General features: G+C 35.8%; 1 protein-coding gene across 6 annotated transcripts; it reads right to left on the reverse strand.

The window, feature by feature from the left end:
- Positions 1-316: 316 nt before the first annotated feature.
- Positions 317-20,338, reverse strand: LOC129279890 (N-acetylglucosamine-6-phosphate deacetylase-like). 6 transcript variants are annotated; one of them, XR_010296352.1, is made up of 12 exons: positions 20,173-20,316; positions 13,478-13,579; positions 12,517-12,555; positions 10,187-10,353; positions 9,162-9,328; positions 8,442-8,570; positions 7,914-8,021; positions 6,964-7,082; positions 5,797-5,953; positions 3,714-5,340; positions 3,289-3,472; positions 2,879-2,987 (listed from the first exon to the last, which is right to left on the reverse strand). XR_010296352.1 is itself a non-coding variant. In XM_054915955.2 (10 exons), the coding sequence occupies exons 1-10, from the start codon at positions 20,276-20,278 to the stop codon at positions 5,214-5,216; spliced, it is 1,221 nt and encodes a 406-aa protein (XP_054771930.1). In that variant the 5' UTR covers positions 20,279-20,317; the 3' UTR covers positions 317-5,213. The 6 variants fall into 6 exon arrangements, 1 of the variants encoding a protein (XP_054771930.1); XR_010296351.1 differs by lacking the exons at positions 2,879-2,987; positions 3,289-3,472 and adding an exon at positions 317-609 and having other exon boundaries at positions 3,550-5,340; positions 20,173-20,317; XR_010296350.1 differs by having other exon boundaries at positions 2,638-2,971; positions 3,284-5,340; positions 20,173-20,338.
- Positions 20,339-21,860: the final 1,522 nt, after the last annotated feature.

The raw sequence follows: 21,860 nt of genomic DNA on the forward strand, positions 1-21,860 counted from the left end.
ATTCAGTAGTCCAATTAGACCAAATGGTATATGGACTAAATGGCTATCGGACGAACTGGTTATTAGACGAAATGGTGAATGGACGAAATGGCAGTTAGACCATGTGGAAAGTGGACGAAGTGATGGTAGACCAAATGATAGTAGACGAGTTAGCAAATTGGACGAATTGGCAGTAGACCAATTGGAAATAACCCCCCCCCCCAAAAAAAAAAGGGTAGTGAAAATGTCTGGTTGCTTGTTTCATAAAATGCTCTCTACATGAAAATTTAGATATCTCCCATGGATTGTAAAGACACACAAGTCAAGACAAATAAAATAGATTTAACTTTATTTAATAATAAGATTTTACCACTAACAACTAACTTTGCCTCTTATGAAATTTATTTCATTCTCAAGGAAGAACATATCTACAAAATTTACTAACACAAAATAATTGGCATCCTTTCAGTAGCTACTATAATAGCATAATAGATTTGAAATGAAGAAAATCTTGTGAAGTGATTATTTTCAACATTACATATTCCTCTCCTGCATGTGCAATGCCAAGTTTTCCTGGAGGCCGTTTCATAAAGCTGTTCGTAAGAGCGACTTTGAGAACGACTGGTGATCCTTTCTTACGCGCTAAACCATCGCCTATGGTGTATACCATTTACCAAAAGAAAGGATCACCAGTCGTTCTTATCTTACGAACAGATTTATGAAACAACCACCAGGTTATAGATTGTTGAAATCTTTATCTTCTTACAACATAATTTAAAAATCATGTCATTCAAGGCAGTATAGCACAAAAAAGCAACATTCAAGAGTTAAATCCAAGTAGGAATATACTGAATTTATCTCAATGGAAACAAACTTTGGAAAAACATGTATTTCTGTATAACATGGCAGTTCAGTTCTCGGCTTGAAAATAAAGTTAGATCCAACTATGACTATCAATTTCCTTAATTTCCTTCTTTTTCTCACAGAACATTGTGATTTACAGTCATATGACTGCCCAATTCAAAACCCACAGTAAGTTAAATGAGCCCAAACAGTCATGTTTGGTCTAGCTGACACATCAAAATTTGACTTGTCTGAAAGAGCAAAATTCTGCAAAAATATTAATGCTTGAAATTCACCCAAAAGAAAATACTGAAAATCTTTGACGGCCTTTAACAGTACCACATCTCATGTTTGAGTGAATATCAAACTTACATGTATACCATGGACTTTCCTGATATGTAAACTTCTCCATGAAAGTCACATTGAATCAAGAAGTTAGGTGGACTATAAGATGATAAATTGTTAATCAACTTAACAGAATTAGATACCATTATAATGGTAGGAATTAGCTTTTAAAAACTACATGGAAAATTAAAATTTATCTGGATAAAAGTATTGTAGATTTTGATCTGGGCAGTCATGAATGTAAGTTTAAGTACATAACGACACCTTTGAAAATTTAAATTCTTTACTAATTCCTGGAAATACTAGCAGTTAAACACCCATCGAATATAATATGAGGAATATGCAAAGTGAAAACCTAAAATAAAACTACTAATTTAATGCTTCAAGTCATTAATTCTGTGACTTGTTTTTTAAATGTTCATCCACAAATAATGTAATGAGGAAATAAATAATATTTCAAATGATAATTTACTTTTTTTGAAAAGTGGGAACTTGAAAGCATCTGCTAGCATATTGGAAATTCATGACAAGTGTACAAATGATTCTTAAAAAAACCCAAAACAATATGAACATTCAAATGTCAATAACTTTGTTATTCTTCATCAGATCTTGGTGAAGTGTCATGTCTGTTTATCTAATAAATATAAATAATTTAGATTAATTCAAATGCAATTTTCAGCCAAACATGCCCCTTTAATTTATCTAATATATAATTTCTAAAGAGATTACAAAGTAATGAGTTGAAGCCTTGTCATAGCACCAATATTATAAGGCAATCTAAAATAATCTGTTGAAATATCCGTTTTATAGCTATTAAAGATAAAATATGATTATTAAGCATATTAATCAATTCCATTTCTATCTAGCATCTATCCCCACAATATACATATAGGCATTATTACTTTTTATCAAAAGTTTACATAAAATCAACACCTAGAAATTCATTGGTAGAAATAAATTTTACAGCATTGTTTGGTTATAGCACAAATATAATCAAATATACAAAAAAATGTATTTCATCTGAACACAATGAAATACAGTTGTCTGTAAAAAGGCCTCGGAGCAATAAATATAAAGTAAAAAAAAAAACCTCCCTTGAATTATTGATCAAAACAATAGGTGCAATTTTGCATAAATGCAATAGATCATTTGGCATGGTACCCTGGAAACTTGTAATAATAATATACAGTGCGTCCCAGAAAAAAAAGGAAACTGGGATTCCCATGTCTTTTAAATTCAAAGGCAAATAAATTATGATATTTCATTTACCTAATCATATGATGCAATCATTCTTCTTTATTTTGATACCTAATATGAGATGAACACTTCCCGCATTAATGAGCAAGATGAGTTTGAAATTTTTTTGTCAGAACCAGGTTGCGCGGAAAAATCGGACAAGATTGGTTCGTGATGTGACGACAATGCGTATTGGACGATTGGCTCATTAGCATTTCTTTTGTATTCTTTGTTAAGCTTCTCTCACTGATCCCTGAAATGAGAGTGGATTCACATTCACACACAAGTTCTGCACAAATCGTTTCTGATGTGCCTCAATATTTATTGTTTGCAGTCTGCCATGCGTGAACGATTTGCTAAGCTGTTGGTTTCAAATGAGAGATGAGAATCCACTCTTGCCATGAGTATCAAATTTATAGCAAAAACATATTTTAATAATTGTGCAATCTATCTCTGAAAAAGGGTTTCCTTTTTTGTGGGATGCACTGTATAGTGCTAACACCTCTTTATCTTACGGTTCTATAGAGCACTCTAGGATAAATGCAGTATAATTACACTGGCCCGTATTCTGAAGTCAGGTTTAACTTAGACCATGGTCTAACTCTGCTAAAATTATGGAAAGCCAAAAGAGTCCATTTTTTTTATTAAGTTGTATGTTTCTTATGTTTACTGTGCTCTTTCCTGATTCATCGATGGTGAAGACAATTATCTACTTATACTTCCTAGGCAATTATGAATGATTAGAGAGCCAAATGAGCTGAAATATCTTATCCCTACTGTTAGTGATTTATGTAACAATTGGCTGTCCATATTTAAACCACAACTTTAAACCTGAGTTTAAGTTAAACCCGACTTCAGAATACGGGCCACTGGCTTTAGCCGAACTATTGTTAGCCCTGGCTTAAACTACTAAGTATTAATGAGTTTTTTTTATACTGGGCTAACAACTCAATAAGGGGGGCATTTCTTGAAGCAAACAGTGATTTCAAATGTTATAAGCTACTGAAACAAATCCATCTGATTGGTTGAAAACAATGTAGTCAGTGAAAATGATTGTGTGATGTCACATGTGAACATCTTTCCCTTTGATGGACTATAAATGCCCCCCCCCCAAATGTATCTTTTTGCTCTTTCTTATGGTGATACAAACTCTTTATCAATGTATTCTTTGAAAATCTGTATTACATGCCCTCCTATAGATAGAATACATGATCTTCTGATAGATATGATAAAAGAGGCAGTTTAAGTGAAATATATACAAAAGTAATGGCAAAGTTGTTCACATGTGATATAACAAATATTTGTCGCATTGCCAATGGGAGAATTTTCATTACAATAATAATCTTAGGTGAAATGCTCATAACGTTTTTAGTATTTATTCAATTTTTCTGAAGCTATCGATCTGTTTCTTTGATTTTTCTGTTTTCGCACAAGCTATCTTGTTCCAAAGGTTTTATTTTCCTTTAAAAACTTTTCATGAAACACTCCCCCATGATTGAAATGGCAGCTTTTTATTTAAGGCACGGAAGTGTATACTCTTTGAATGCTTTCAAAAATAATATTTCTCTCCAATTAGGCATTGGAAAATCACGAAGGTTTCATGAAGAAAAAAAATACCCCAACAGAGATGGTATTCTTCAATATTTACATACATTCCTTATTTCCTTCATTTCTGGCAATGAATATTCAATATCAATCATTAGCTACATATCTAAACTTTTAATAGCTGATGTAATCTAACAGATGCAAAAAACAACTGGGCATGTCATTTTCATTTGATTAAAGTTGGTTCTAACTTGAAAAACAGCTTTGTAAGCCAGCCAGCTGGATTGCTAGCAATTTGGGATACTTTTCTAATCAATTTAATCATGTATGAATGAAATACAAGCTCCTATGATAGAAACTGACAATGGTCCTATATGTATTCCATAAATCATAAAGTTGTACTAGAAATTACATCATTTTTTTAACATTTCAGTTTTTAAAAATGTAAAATTTGATGGAGCATAATGACAAAAATCCACAGCCCCATTTGGTGGGAAAATGGTCAGAAGGGCCCATGAATACTTTAAATATTAGCCCCATTAGAATCAGTGTATAGTGTAAATAAGCATGGCATATTAATGGAGCGGATTAGGCATTCATTAACCCAAGGCCACCAAGAATCAGTTCGTGTCAAATATGATGTGTGAAGGTTTTTTCATCAAGGGCTAGGTTTCAAAATATTCTAATGAAAATGGTGAAATGGAGAGACAAAATTAAATGAAGCTGGCGCACTTATATCCTATTTCTTATATCCTAGTTCTTGTTTAATAACTGAGCCAAATCATGAATATTTCATGCAGAACTATAATGAAGTACTACATTATTCCCTACAAGTATGGGGGGGGGGGATAAATTGGCACCCTCTCAAACTTTTTGCAATATCATGTATATTGCAATTTATTCATAATATCATCACAGTCCATACCGAGGGATTTCAACCAGGGATGATATTGAGTCTGGTCTTGAGGCCACATTTTGGTGGCCTTGGCCCGAGTCACATGTACAATTTCTATGGGAGGTTTTCCACCCTGGCATCATGACTCAGGAGTACCAGCCTCGACTACCCTGATATTAACATAAAGATGTGATGGGTAAAATAGCAGAATATATCCTTAACTTTTCCTTTACAGCATAATTAGGTTACATCAGAATATATGGCAGTGGTTGAACAATCAATGCATAACAACAGAAATAATTGACAAAAGTATTGTAAAATGGAATGCAAGATACCCAAGAAAACTACAATTATCAATTTTTTATTCTTCTCACGTTGCAGTGTACGCAACGTTACCACAGATGAAAGTTTTCTTGAGATTGAGGTCAATGTCAAAGAGAAGAAGATCGGCTCGCTTTCCAACCTCAATTTGACCAACTCCTTTCAGTTTGGCGATCCTTTTGGACAGAAACATGGATGAGGAAAAAAGAGAAAAAATTTAATATAAAAGTGAATTCATCTCATGAATAAGACAGAAGTTGAGTATAAAACAATGTTCTAGAATCTATCTGTCCATTTTTCCATCCTTTCATCCATCTACCTATCAATAGATCAGTCAGTCATTCTGTCTATCCATCCATCCATCTATATAATGTTTCTACCTACCTATCCATCCATTCATAATACATCCATAAATCCATCCATCCATAAATCCATCCATCCATCCATAAATCCATCTATCCACTCACCTACCCACCCGTCCTTCCGTCCGTCCACCCACCCGTCCGTCCGACCGTCCGTCCGTCCGTCCGTCCGTCCGTCCGTCCGTCCGTCCGTCCGTCCATCCATCCATCCATCCATCCATCCATCCATCCATCCATCCATCCATCCATCCATCCACCTATCATTCTTACCTAGCTGGGTTCTCTGCTACCATGGCCACAGCTTTTCCTAATCCAACCTGAAAGACTTTGACAAGGGATCTGAAGGCATCTAGACATGAGCAGCATGATCCTGCTAGCGTCGTTGTACCGCTCACCACCAAACATTTACCATCAGCTGAAACCTGCACTATAGAACAACAAGAACAGACAGAAGAGACATCAGTGGGGCCTCTCATGAACAGTTAAGCCCAGCGCACACTATGCGATGTGACTGCACAAAGATGCGATTGCAACAAATCATAGAGCGTGCGCCAACCTACAACATGCTACAATTACTGCAACCCGTTTTGTTGCCGAAGGATCATAGCCCAAATCTCAGACATTTTACATGTCAAGTCTTTCTGCGATTTTGATAATTCAGCCAATTAGATTTCTCCCAGACGATGACGTCATGGCCAATGTGCTGTGCTGCTGCAGCGCAGACAACATACGAGTAAAAGAAGAGGCGCCATGAGAGGCAGAGCTGATTGCACTGAGACGGGATTGGCAACTTGTGGCAATCAAATCTTGGTGCAATCACGTTGCATAGTGTGTGCTAGGTTTTAGTAGGTGATTTTCATGGACTAATTTGCTCTCAGCCAATCAGACACAAGGATTTTCAGTAGCTTATAACACCTGTTGGTGAAAAGCACTAACTTTTCATAAAATGCCCCCCTTGTTATGACATCATCAGTGGATAATTTCATGAAAGTCGTCAGCACTGACAAACTATCATCCAACAGTTACCACACTAATAGTCAGATAAGCATGTCTCTTGGCCAATCAAAACAAAGGACAGTTGTCAGATCTGTCAGCTTTACTCTGATGGCATGAATCTCTGGACTTGGTAACATAAGGTTTTAAACAAACCAGTTGTTGACAATAGCCAATCAAGATGATAGTTGCTAAAAACACTGACCAGGAACCAATCAACATTGTTCTCTCATACTTGCTGACAAAAATTTCACCAATTGAAGTTTGGTGCTCTTTTGCTAACTACCAAACTCAATCCTACATACCTTTTACAAAATACATCTGAAACATATATGTACCTTCAGCTGAGCTTATTGAAAACAGATATTTCTCTCATGAACAAATTTCCCTAGATTTAAGGCTTGGGAGCCCATGTTAGTTTGGCTTGCTGGTAGACATACTTACTATCTCTATTACTATATGACATCTTCATATTAGGGATTGCTTCAGCAGTGCAGTCTGAAATGAAGGCAATCTGACTGTAATGTCTTGCACTTAGTACATTAGAAACAGCAAGTGGATGCCTGAAAAGTGAGGAAAAGGAAAAAATAGCAAAAACATTAACATGTCTAAAAATGAAGAGAAAAATAATGAAATATAATCCTACATTGAGAGAAAGAATCAATCTTATATCAATAACTTTCATACGTAGTTAACTTATCGCTGATGTGGTTTACGGTACAACATGTGGAGTGTTATAGAAACAGTGGATAGAAGAAGAAAAGAAATGGATAGGCGAGAAAGTGGAAAGATTACTCTACTCTCAAATTTCCACTTTCTCGCCTATCCAGTTCTTTTCTTCTATCCACTGTTTCTATAACACTCCACATGGTGTACCTTAAACCACATCAGCGATTGTACATGCCACCATGCAAACCTTCAAATTACATCTGATAGTAAACTTAAATGGAATGAGGAACATTTACTGGTCATGAGTCCTTTACCTCAAGCTGTATAGAGCCATAAATGTCTGAAAAAAAATCTTGAGTAACTGTGCTGTATTACTGTAAAACGCTTAGAGACTTCTGATCAAATATGTGTTAGGAGCAGTAAAAGTAATTATAATAACTTGGTATTACATGAATTACCATTTTTATGATTCTGAATAGACTTCAAACTTGACATGCATACTTACTCACAGGGGTCATAGATATGGCTTTAAAAGTTCATCATTAATCATAAATGGGGATTGGGGTGTAGGAGATACTACACGCAGTCATACACTATTTTCAACATGGCAACTCAGACTCATACTCCTCGGCATGACCTCTGTAGGAATGGATAAAAAACTTAACAACACACCAATCATATTTAGTGTGGAAGGAATAACTCCAATGCATTACAGGAACACTCACACATGGCAGAGGTCACCTATGATTTCAATTGTGGGCGGAGCTAGATGATGGTACCCAGGCAACAAAGGGAAGCGATCTGTCAGTCCAAAATTGACAAGACTGGGATTTCTGTAATAAAAAAAAAAAATAATGTGAATAGCTATTAAGAATCACCACATATAAAAGAAAAGCATCATTTATTTCTTATGAATTGACATTTTCTGGTTTTGTAGCACAAGAAAAAGCACCTAAAGAAAGACAATTCACAAGACACACTTATTTCCATGCCAACATTTCTTTTTCCCCAAAACGATTTAAAAAAATAGCAAAGTATTTTACACTCTTGGTACATCAATACAATATTGCGGAACATGTTCAGCCAGAGTATGTCTTAATACTTATAAAATGATATCGGACATTTGTATGGCATACATATCCACCAAACAAACATTCAAATATTAGTAGTCTGCCAAATTCAGTACTATGGCTAAATGGTAATGGTATGTAGTCATGTAGATAATGAAAAATATAAATGTATTCAAAATTTACCTGTGATGGAAATTGCATACATTAAGGAGATGTGTGATATGGAATTGTTGAGATGTGTCTAATTTCAGAGCACCAAGGATTTCAGTTTCTTTTGCTACCCTGTCATGGCCAAGAGCAGGAACAATACCTCTGCAAATATAAGATTAAAAAGTAGAACATTTTTAGGAATACAAGCAAAACATACAAAACATAAGGTAATACATTTGTCAATGATAAGAGTTTTACATATAAATTTATCTTGCAATGGCATAAACATGTTTCACTCAGTAAAAGTATATCCTGGTACAAGAGATAGAAAATATGATATATCCTTGGATCAGTTTTCCTGGTATTGCATTGCAATTTGCTCCACATATTTTTTATGACTGCTACACAAAATCTCTTTTGGGTCCCATTATTTTACATAGGACTGTCCAGAACATGGTTGAAAGCTTTTCTTCTAACACCCAGAAATGCGAATCAAATTTGAGAGGTAAAATAATTCCCTGGATGTATCTTAACAACAGAAAACAGTGTTTCTATACAAAATATTACGCAACAATGCGAAAAAGAAAACTAAGACCAGGGCCCTGTATCAAAAAGCTAACCAATGGATTGCAAAATTTAATATGAAAGAACAATTCTGATTGGTTCCTTGTCAGCATTTTGAACAACATGCCTATGCAATTGCAATTTAGCGATTGATCGCAAACCCCTGTCTCACAGGGCCCAGGTTCTAACCTTTGGAGGAGAATCTTTGTTCTTTGGTAGTCGTCCTGAGCATCTACATGAGGGCTGATGGTCATCATCTTACAGCTAGGCATGGCATCAAGAAGATGGGTGAATTGATCTATAGACATCCTTTGATCACCAGGGGGTAGGCCACCAAAATCATTGACTATAGGACCCTGAGAGACAGAATGAGAGAGAGAGATGCATTGGTTACCCATCGAGTACAATATTGTATTTAAGTTATTATTGTTAGTTTTTCACTGTATACATGGATCTGCCCCAGAATGTAATGTTAATTTGTTGATGCCATACAATCCTCCTCGACGTTTAAGATCTTCTGATTCAAAATCAGATCCTACATCCAAGAAATCATGGGGGATCGGTCATTTACACATGCTGGACCATCCTTGTGGAAGCAGTTGCCATATTCCATTCGTAGCATTTCAAATATTCATAATTTCAAAATTGCTCTAAAAACCCATTTGTTTAAAATTGCCTTCCAGTAGTTTCCTTTCATTGTCACGACTGTGCTTCTTTTATCCTTGTCCCTTCCTGCTCCATGTAATTTTTCTCTTATTTCCTTTTCGCAGTGCCTCGAGCACATAATCAATGTGGATTTGGCACTTTAGAAATACTCTATATTATTATTATTATAAAGGGGTGTGGATGGAGGGAGGGACAGAGAGAGAGAAAGAGAAAGAGAGACAGCCATACAGAGTTGAAGAGTTACATTATTACTAATGGTAAGTGGAATTGACAATGTTGATGATGGTAACGCTTCTGGCTCTTTATGTCAATTATATTTCAAATAGAAAATGATTAGTTATTTTGTGAATGATGATAAGATGTCAATATTGATAACACTGTCATCATCGGAAAGCCACACCTATAGTCTTGCTCTGCTATACAGGTGAGACAAAGAGGACTTACTCATAACAAACAATAGGAACCCATATACCAAAAAAATAAACAGTTGGCATCTCTGCTATTAATGTCATCGTTATCTAGTAGATTTCCAAACAATCATTCTCTACCTCAGCATGGATGCCTTCGCATGTTGATCCCCGATCCGTCTTGCCAACGATACCCTCCAGAATTCTGAGTGTCTCAAAGACTTTGCCGCCCTCTAAGTCCTCCGGAAAGACAGTGGATGCTAGGAAGGATGTCACACCATACTTTGGCAATCTCTGCTGTGTATACTCTGGCCATCATAGATGCAAGGAGAATGAGGAGAAATGAAAATGAAAGTCAATTTTTTTACACTTATGTGAGATATTTGTGGTTTGTTGAACTCTTTTTTTTTTTTTTTTTTTTTCAGTAATACATTGTTCAAAAAGTAAAGACTTCAGGCCCCAAAACCCAAACAAACTGGAAATGCAACTCACTGTTGCAATGTCTTGCCAATAATTAATGGGCTTGAATGGGTTAGAAAGTAGCTGTTGAAAGGAAAACCCTTGAATTGTCTGAGAATGAGCCGATTCTGTGAGCACTGGACTATTGTCTAGCATGCGAATGCAAGAGATGGCTTGAAATCTATTTCCGTTTTAAAGAAATTTCATGTCTCTACATTTGAACACGACTGAATGATTGAGAAGAATTTGCATCACTTTACATCCAATGTTCAATTCAAATGTTTAAACCACAGTGAAAACAACTAGAAATGTAACATGATTCATTTATTTGTAATTATACAGATGTAGCCTACCTAGAGTTTGAATATAACATTTCATTTCCCCAACAGAGTTATATTTTTGCCAACAGAGTCAGCATTTAGGATATGGCTTTATGATAAACTTGCAATTCTTGCAGCAGCTCTGATCTGTCTTTGTCATAATAGATAAATACATCAGGCGTGTACTCAGGCATGATATTCCCGTCTGAAAAAATCTGAAAATAGCCAAGGGTCCCTAAGTCACCGCCAAAGTCTGAGATGCCCCGGTCGGGGTTACAAGCTCTTGCATAGTACAGAAATCGAAAGTGATTTTTCAAGGTGAGTCTGCATGATAGTTTGATCATTTGACTTAAAAAAGCAGTAAAACACACCATGAGAATGTTCTTTGGCAAAAGATTTCACGTAAAAAAAATATAAAAAAAACTGAAAAAAAATCTGGAAAAAAGAAATAAAAAATCGGAATTCCGATTTAAATCGGAAGAATATCATGCCTGGTACTTCATGCAACTGACGCGTAAACACTAGTGTGTACATCAAGCAAACTACCCAATTTCGCAACTTAAAAGAAGCAAGTGACGTCACCTCAGTGAATGTACCGCAGCCGTTTACAATACAATGCAGTTATATTCCTTGAGGTGACATCGAAACCTACACGTAGAAAATAACATATGTGATCTGTGCATCTACAATGTATGATCTTGGATGGTGTATTGACATATCACTGATGTGAATCTACATAATCACACAAAATGATCATCTTTACAGGTATGTGTATACATTTCTGATCCTAAGTCTGCAACAAGTTCCCACAACTGAAATACTTTGTTGATGTTGAATCTACTAAAACTTATATCTAAAGCTAAAATTGTACTATTAAAAAAGGTGGGGGGAGAATACAAGTGCATTTTTATTCATCAACATTTCAGAATCTATCTGTGTGGGGTCTGTCACTTCATTCCCCGCTCTATGGTATCTTTAAAGAGCCTGACCACGGTTTTCTCTCATTGTGATCCATCTGAAGAATATAAATCTTATCAAAGCTCCTATGGTTCCTCTCAAATTGTTTTCTAGGTCTCCCAATCAATTCTATATGAAGATCCCCTCTTTTAAACAGGTGAAGTCAAACAATCTAATTGGAAAAAAAAACTAAACACTTCTTACATGGATTCATACAGTCAGTATTATATTTACACAATATTTTCTGACTTTACAAACTAAATTTGTGTCTTACAATACCTATTTTAAAGGTGCATGATCCCTGGCGCTGCTAGATGTTTTTGTACTCACCGACATCTTCATTACGAAGATCACCGACATCAATCATCAGCCAGTCGCGCAGCAAATGCATTCATGCACAGTAACTATATGCTGCGCTGCTTTTGGCTAAATCGGCATTGGTACAAACATCTACTGAAGTCACTTCTCACTGGAGAAGAAGGCGGAGCCAACCTGGCAAGATCTTCGAACAGCAGCCGAAGTGTACGCGAACTAAGAATTGCCAGATTTCGGGCATTTGGAACGTGACATCTGCGTAATGTTGGTGTCAATGGGCAGCTAGCGCCAGGCTGGCTAGTGCCATCCGCATCGCAAACGTGTGTCCAACAACACCTTCTTGAATCTGGGGATCGTGCACCTTTAAAATAAGAAAAAACCTATTTAAATAACAGGAAAATGATTAGTGAAAAAGCTAACCAGGATGTTGCCAGAACATCAAAAGATCATCAGCTCCACCTGTAAATCGGTAAAATAAAAAAATATAAAGGAAAATAATATCAATTGAAGTTTGCAAATTAATTGTTATGAATTCTTATTTATTTCATATTTGTTTATTGCCAAAATATATAAAACTCTGTTTTACAACAGAATATAGCTTTGATATATTAAAGAGGGGTCAACACTGCATTAACATTCTTGGAGAAGCAAAACAGGTATCAAATAACAAAGTTATGGATTGTTGAAATTCTTATTTCTGTTGTCACATGTGAGCAAAATTTATCATTCATACTACACACATGTAATATAAGGGGCAACTGCTAACAAGTGACATCACAAATTGAAATTAAAAAAAAATCATAAATCTGTAATTCTCTGATGGACTTTTGCCAAAACACAATAAATATTTCTCTCTGATTTGTCTGTTTTTATCAAAATCAAGTTATATTATGGTGAACTGCCCCCTTTAATACATGTAGATGAAAATAATGTATGAATTACTTTTGTGCTAATTTATTTGTCTACCCTCATTTTTTTATAATTATTTCTCCAAAACAGAAGAGGGGGGGGGGGGGGCTGGAAAGTGGAAATTGTATAAATACCATCTCATTGAGATTAAACATAAATGTAAATTTACAGTATTTGACTCTGCTCAGCCCCATAGCCAGGGCTTTTCAATTAGGGGGTTAAATTCCCTCTCTTCCTTGGAAATACTATTTGGCCTTTTGTCTCAGAAATTATTGAAAAGCAAAAAAAAGTATAAAAATAAAATAAAATAAGTCAAAATTGTTGGGCATTTCGTCCCAGAAATTTTTTTTCCTCCCCTATCTTTTCTCGCTTTGGAAAATTCAAGTTGGTTTAATCAACCCCCCGCCCCTGGCTACTTGGTGCTAAAGATAGAGATCAATAATCTTTTAAACATGATTAGAACTTAACCTACCTAATCCATGGTGATGAATATCAATAAATCCAGGAGTAACAATCTCAGCATAATGTCTATCTACAGCTCCTTTCACAAAGTCTGTCTCTTGATCCAGGATCGCTGACAAGGAAACAAAACATAAACATAATAACGGCCAGAATTTTAGGTGTTTTCAATTGCAATGGGACAAAACCATGGATTATAGATGCAGATTTTTTGTAAATGACACTTGTTTCACCACATGCACTAAGAAAAATCCAACAATATAAGAGCATTTTCAGCAAGGGCATTATAAATTTATGCTTGAATGAAGCACAAGAACGTAAGAAATCTGCATAGTCCATGGTTTATACCATGGAGCTATTATTTGGGCCAATATGTAAACACATGTGGCATCTCCACTCACAATGTTGGCACCCTATCGGCAAGATTGTCTCTCCTCTCATATATATATATGCATCATTTTTTCAGCAGCAGTTATGCAAAGATCTTACATAAAATCCAAGGACATTGCTCAGCTCAGACATTATTTCACAAGTTAGATTTACATGAAGACTGCAAATCAGAATTCTACTACAGAAAAGATCTACACATCTGCCAATGAGGCCTTTTCATTATTCTGCCTTTTCTGTATAAATCTTTCTATCATTTATAATCCTTTTTTTTTGCTTCAAACTTTAATTTGATTTCAACCAAAGTGGTTAATATTTCCAGATGCCATTAAATATTCTGCACCAAGTGAACAATTTTAATTTCTTGATTTTATTGTATAAAAATTCTGTATTGAGATCCATTTGTTAAACAAAATGAAAAACTATTATCAATTCATAATTGAAAAAAAATATCAAAGAATAGCTCAGGATTCAAACCCATGCCATTAAATCACTGCAATGAAGAATTCTCTCTGACCAAAATCTTTATCACTATAAAACCATGACCAATTGACATTATAACTCTATGATTTAAAGACTTAATACCTTCACTCTATTGAAATTCTATATCTCTGCCCATTGACTTTGTTGAATTCATACACAGCACGCGCCCAGCAGACACACACTACAGACCAAAACCTTCAGACTCTTTTTCTTTGGTTGTTCCACTGGACTATCTCCTCTACACCTCCATCAGAAGAAGTTAAATTTTGATTATGATAATTATTTATAATCAAAATTCAAATTTCATTATTTGTTAAATAATAATTTTTATCTATAATTTGTTCTTCAAAACAGCATTTTGTAACATTGCTCATCTAAGTGGTTCAAGGGTAAAGCCTATTGTATTTGTGGTATTTACGAATGGATACACGAGATCAGTCTGGTAAGATACCTCTCATTTTTCATATTTATACTAAGATTTTTCACATCTTCATACGCATAATTTAGGCGTGTTTACATGTCTCGCTTAGGCATATATGCACAGCGTGTCAATGCTCCGTGACGTAAAAGTATATGTAAAAATATAAAAAAAATACCATCATGGAGTCGTCAAAGCTACATTTGCATACCAACCAGGATGTGATTGACATTGAGCAAAATGCCAGGCCATAATCAGGGGCGTAACAGGTGTCGAATTCAATGCATGATAAGTACAAAAAAAGGGGGCACAGCATGGCGCGCTGCAAAAAGTTGCTTAATATAAGTCTCGAACAAGCGAAGCGAGCAATAAAAAAATTACCTTTTCATATTAAAGAATCTACATGTATACCATGGTATTCAGAAAATAACATCATATCTTACATCTTCCTTTCATCTTTTCTTTTTGGTTGTAGAATTTTTTGGAGCCAGTGCTATGCGGATTGGGTCCAGGGCAATGGCAGCACCAGGATTTTTAACCTAGGGGGAGGCACAAAAATATTTGGGGGGCAACACAAAAATATTTTGCCTATTTAACAAAATCGAGCGAGAAGTGCAAGCAAATTTTTTTTTTTCAATGTAGACCCTACTGACTTGAAAAGGGACCTGTTAAGGACTAGCTGTTTGCATTGGGTCATGAAGATATCTCATCAAGTAAAAAATGCGAGCGCGAAGCGCAAGCTGAAAATTGTTGATATCCTGAGATGATAACTGGGTGTTCTAAGCACTTTTTGTAATAATGAACTGGATGGCTATCTAATTAAACAATTATTGCGAGCACATAGTGCAAGCTGAAAATTGTTGATTTATGAAAATTATGAATACGCTGGATGTGTAAATCGCTAAAACGAATGATGAAAATTCTAATCGAAAGAAGCATATTGACTTGAACATTGGATTTTTAAGCACCCATGTGAACAGATAATTTACTTATCAGTCAACAGTTATACTGCAAGCGCGTAGTGCGAGCGAAATTTTGAATCTTATATAATGATCTGAAAGATTTATTTTCTAGTGACAAATATTGTTGGGAGCTAAAAGTAAATGGATGAGAAAATTTTCGAAATTTAAAGAAAGTTGGTTCGGAGTACTTTGCAGCTGTAGTAGGATGCTGATGAAAAACATTTACCGGTACTACGCATTTTTTTTTATTTTTCAAAAAAAAATTTGGGGAGCAAACTCACTGGGGGCAAATGCCTCCCCCCTTGGTGCCGCCACTGGTCTGGGGCAGAGCCTCCGGAAACTTGTGATACTTTTAAACATTGCAGATGGCCAGTTTTTTAATCAAATCGCGGGTACATACACAACACTTATTAATTTCAACACAGTTGTGGATAACAAACGAAATATTTTGAGGTAGCACAACATATCAAATGATTATGTGGCAAAATTTGTGAAGTCGCCAGCAAGCGAAGCATGCCAGAAAAATTTGGCCTTTTAGAATGATTTTGAAATTAAATTCTAATTATGTGATAGTAGCTTTGGAAATTTAGCCAAAGTAAACATTGAGAGGCTTTGGAACGTAAATCTAGCCAGTGTAAAGCTTTACTTAAGTTAGGACATAATATAGGGGGATATGACTAGCCCTTGGCCAAGGATTTTTTTGGTCCCGATTGCGACCATTATTGCATAAAATTTAGCAAGCTTCTAATAGACGCCATCCACCTTTCTTCCCGTTCTTTATATTTTTCTTTCCTCGGCAGCCTGGTCATGTTATTATTAAGTTCTTGTCCATTTTCTTCATATTCTGATTTTCAAATTTAGCTTTTGGCCAACCTTCATTTCCCGTTTTTTTTTCCTCTTTCTCCCATTTTCCCACTTTTCTTGTCTGTGCCATCTTTTGATTTTATATCCCTCTCTTGCTAATCATGCTAATGTATTAGTATTTTAGGATATTTCGTACTTCCTCACGTTCTTTCCTTCCTTTTCTCGCTTTCCTTCCATTTTCCCTATTTATGTTCTTTCTTTCCCTTTCTTTTCCCCTTTCCTCTTTTTCTTTCTTAAATAATTTCCCTTTCCCTATACTCTTTTTATTTCTTTCTTTCCCTTTCTCCCGTTTAAAAAAGAAAAATTCCCCGTGAAATCCGCCAGGGGGCAGCTTGCCCCCTAGACCAAAAGCTTCAGTCTCTGTATTTTGGTTGTTCCGCTGAACTGTGTTGGCTCACTCACCAATACATATAGACTGAAGAGCTTGGAGGCCCGTATGTACAGACAACGTATTTTAGCAGGTACGTTAACAGCGGAAACCCGATTTTCCGATCATTTTTGTGTACATAAAATGTCACATTATGAAAAAGAAATCACATCCATATTTACGAAAAAAAGTTTTAAGGAGAACTATATTGATTATGAAGGTGGTCTTATTATATGTCAATGGAAAGGTAATGATGTGGGGATTATCAGTGGGTCATTCAAAAATAACGAAAATAATACATAAGGTGAAAATCGCCGATTAAAAAATGCTCAAAATGCCTCTCCGAAATATGCCTCGCATCGGTCTCTGAATTGACTTGAATTTGATGACGTCACTTTCTGTACGAGATGCGTGATTGGCTCTCCCACGTGAAGCTCCACTTGCATGCAAAACCTGTTGCGAGGGTACGTTTTCTCCACACTGTCACTGAATACTTCGATCACGAAATGAAAGAAAACCCAGAATTTTATCTAGATTTGGATTTTCAAATTGATGATTTTGAAGATGAAGAGAATGATGATGAAATGAACAACAAAGTGACGTAGTTGGAGGTAAATTGGGGGAATTACATCGATGATGATGAGTCGGACAATTCAACTTGCAACACGACCACATGCCGATTCGCTACCTAACTCATGCAGCTGCTAAGTGCTAGCTACACCGCGCGGGCCAAATTGAATTCATGAAAATGAATTACCACACTGTCCAGACAGAGTCTCCTACCTCTGTGACTATGAAGAAGGAAAATAATGATAAAACTGTACTTACAAACAAGTGAATGTAATCCAAACCTGAAGGCAACTCAACGAATAGCAGCAGACGATATGCACCGACGATAAACTTCATGTGGCTGGGATAGATTGTCACTCGTTCTGTTAGATGTAATTTTTATCTCATTAATTTGACAAAATTACGAAACTCAGGGAATTATTTATCTATATAAAAATATAGTAACATCTCGTATTATTGTTTAAATTACGATAAAACCTTTTAAAGGCTCGTATATGTGATCGTAATAAAAATCACAAACATGCCGTATTGCTTGCTCGCCTTGGCTGAGAGAGTAAATCTATGCACGTGTTGCACAGCTTTCAATCAAGCTACGCATGTTGGGGATCTTTTACATCTAATTTTAATTTACCTCAACGTTTTCCTTCAAAAAACGTTTTATCGTAATTTAAAAATTATACGAGATGTTACTATATTTTTATATAGATAAATAATTCCCTGAATTTCGTAATTTTGTCAAATTAATGAGATAAAAATTACATCTAACAGAACGAGTGACAATCTATCCCAGCCACATGAAGTTTATCATCGGTGCATATCGTCTGCTGCTATTCGTTGAGTTGATTTGCCTTCAGGTTCGGATTACATTCACTTATTTGTAAGTACAGTTTTATCATTATTTTCCTTCTTCATAGTCACAGAAGTAAGAGACTCTGTCTGGACAGTGTGGTAAGTCATTTTTGTGAATTCAATTTGGCACGCGCGGTGTAGCTAGCACTTAGCAGCTGCATGAGTTGGTAGCGAATCGGCATGTGATCGTGTTGCAAGTTGAATTGTCCGACTCCTCATCATCGATTCCCCCAATTTACCCCCAACTACGTCACTTTGTTGTTCATTTCATCATCATTCTCTTCATCTTCAAAATCATCAATTTGAAAATCCAAATCTAGATAAAATTCTGGGTTTTCTTTCATTTCGTGATCGAAGTATTCAGTGACAATGTGGAGAAAATGTACCCTCGCAACAGGTTTTGCATGCAAGTGGAGCTTCACGTGGGAGAGCCAATCACGCCTCTCGTACAGAAAGTGATGTCATAAAAAATCCCCAATTTCGCGGACGTAATTCTGCGTGTTTGAAGCATTTAGAGAGAGAACTTTAAACTATCAATTAACTGAGTTCCATCGGTCTCCATGATAAATGATGTACACCATCGTGTTCTCCTTATTTTCTCCTTTGATTTGATATATGATTCTCCATTTTTACGATTTTCAATATATTTCTCCTTTAAAATTCAGAAATATCGTACCTTAGACAGCAGTTACCGCTAATTCCTTTCAAACGATGATCGAAACATCGTCATCTTCGATCCTTTCGTTGGTCAACGTAAGTTGCCATCTTGGATGACGTCATCATCCTTACAGACGTATTTACCAGTCGCTATATATCGCGATTTGTGCCGCTGCTTTGCGCTTGTACATGTAGATGTGCGTGCGTTCGGAACTTGTCGCTCGCATTGATTGGCCAAGATATCGAAAATTTAATCGGAAAGCCTTGATAAAAGCACAACTCGTTGACGGCTGCCATATTTTCCTCTCCGGCAGAAAATTTAAAAAAAAGGAATAACCCGGGGAATAACTCATCGGTAACGTATATTTTCGATATTTTATAGATTTTACATCATATCAATAGAAAGATTAGAGTCTAAAGAAAATAGTGGGCCTTCGTTCAAGATAATATAATGTCATTTAGAATCTAAAAGAAATGAAAAATCTGGACAAAACCCACTCACACGTATTGCGAGGTTAGTATTAGTATACTAACCTCGCACCACGAACCGCGTTTGGCAGTGGATTTCTAACTAGTGGGTCGCGCGTGCTGGGATCTCACTTCTTGGGTCCACAACACACGACTTCTATGGCTTGAATTTTCTGTGCGCGGCGGCATGTAATGAACCCTTGGCTTGGGTGGACAAAACCCACCCTCCGAATTGTCGAGCCAGATTACACATGCAGGCTCGCACTAACACACTACCGTCGGTAAATGGGGATTATAGTAAAATGTCAGAAATTGTTGAATAAATCCCCAGAAATGACGGTTATTCCTGTCTACTTAGAGACTAACTTAGACAGTACTTGCCCCCCTGCCCCCCCCCCTCCCGCTTGTTACGCCATAGCACTGGCAATAATCTGAAATATCATAACTTTCTGATTTTAAATTTGATCTTTAGTGAAATATTTAGTGTTATGCTTGTTTGATTTTTATTTTTTATTCAAATCGGCAAGAGTCTGTTGGGGTGTGTTTTGCACAGTCAGAGCAACTACGAGGAGCTTACACGAAGTTCAATAGGTAGGCACACGAATTAAATTCTGCAAGTGTTTACGTGGTCAATATTAAATAAAGATACTTTGTAGGCAGTATTTCGAGAATAAAACTCATACCAGTTATTTTTCCATCTTCTATTATAATGTGAAGATTCCCTTCTTGCACTTCTCCTCCCGGCAGAGCCAACTGTTTACAGGAAATACAAGTGAAATCCTCCTCCATTTTTCAAGTTCGATCACAACGATTATGGACTGCTATTATAAATGTAGTAAAAATTGTGGCGTGCCATAGTGTGCTATGCATGCTGACTAAACAAAAAAGGGTTAAAAAAAGAGAAGGAAATAATGAATGGCTGGATTAATAAATTCACTTATTCATTTATACCAATTGGTCCAGAAGTGTATACATCCAGATCATAGGCTTGACCCCAAAAAATTAAAGAACGATGAAAATAGAACAAACTATGAAATATCAGAAATGCACTTATACAGTATCAAAAAAAAGTTTACACTTAGAAAAAAATCCTGTAAAATTATACATTTGTAATATTCTGAAGATTTTTCCACATTTTAACATTGGTACAGATCCATAATAAGCAAATGACGATATAACTGTCGAAAAATATTTCCGCTTGAGTGATCGAGCACCACTTACTTTTGAAAAGTTAGTGAAAAATGATTTGCGCAGAACCTTGAAATATATAGTTATGCGAATAAAAGTAGACCTTAATCATGAAGAACAAGTGTAATTTAGCTAGTAAAATTGATTTGAAGATACTTTACCTTTTTAAACTTAATTGTTTCCTTGCCCAAAACACTTCGAAGAATGCATTGCGCCCCACCCCACTCCCCACACACCGAGGCCATCGTGACGATAATTGCTTTACACTGAGCTGTGATTTACATGAAATGGCTCAGGCTTGATTTTTATTTTGTTAGTCATTGTCAAGCTTGGGAAAAATGTGGGGAAACAAGTATAACATGAAAAATTTAATGTAAACCCACTTTAAATGATAAAAACTTAGTGAAAAAATACTGGATATGTCTGATATAAACTTTTGTTTAGATTCAGTTATGTCCTCAGATCCAGCTGGCACAAAAAGGGTAAAGGTTGTGCTTACTAAGTGTTTAAATTTCAATTTGGGTGGCAAAATTGTTACAAAATGCTTGAATGTATCCATTTTATTTCAATTGACTAAAATTGCAAGGGAAATGTATGAGAAATGGTTCGCAGGGTAAGTTTGATTTCGCCCTTCCCCCTTGACACTGCGTGAAAATGAGCATTTCTGCGCAAACAAAATTCTGCGAGCTTTACAAAAATGGGCAGTGCTCACTCAAGTGTAACATTCTGTCATAACTTTTACTTTCATTGGATAGATGAAACCCAAACCCAAGAATATATGTGAAAAAATTACCCATATGTTGTATATTTTTTAATTCCCAGGGCTTTTTCAAAGAGTAAACTTTTTTTTGATACGCACTGTATAGTGGATTGGCAAATGAATAAAGCCGGGGAATAAAGTAGCTTTTAAGGGCCTATAGTAGTGGTTATAGATACGGTGATAGGGTGATTAATTTTTAATGCAAAAATAAATGAATGCATAAACAGATATAAAATGAATTAAGGAATAAAGTATGAACATTCATCCGAGTTACCCATATACTGTAAACGATGTATCAAAATTTTCAAAATCGGGAAGAAATTGAATGCTTTCGTATTTTATGAAAATGATTACCGCCACACTTCACGGGTAATCCCGAACGAGCTTTAATCTGCAAGTTATCTGAGCGATATTATCTCGTAA

Source organism: Lytechinus pictus, chromosome 17, assembly GCF_037042905.1.
Source record: "Lytechinus pictus isolate F3 Inbred chromosome 17, Lp3.0, whole genome shotgun sequence".
NCBI lineage: Eukaryota > Metazoa > Echinodermata > Echinoidea > Temnopleuroida > Toxopneustidae > Lytechinus > Lytechinus pictus.

Excerpts from the sequence above, each read along its gene's own strand:
- LOC129279890 (XM_054915955.2), bottom strand. The coding sequence starts at position 20,278 with ATGGAGGAGGATTTCACTTGTATTTCCTGTAAACAGTTGGCTCTGCCG. Across the intron at positions 7,083-7,913 it reads ATAGGTGACCTCTGCCATGT|GCATCCACTTGCTGTTTCTA; the intron begins GTGAGTGTTCCT and ends CTCACTTTTCAG. Across the intron at positions 5,954-6,963 it reads GTCATATAGTAATAGAGATA|TGCAGGTTTCAGCTGATGGT; the intron begins GTAAGTATGTCT and ends GTTGTTCTATAG.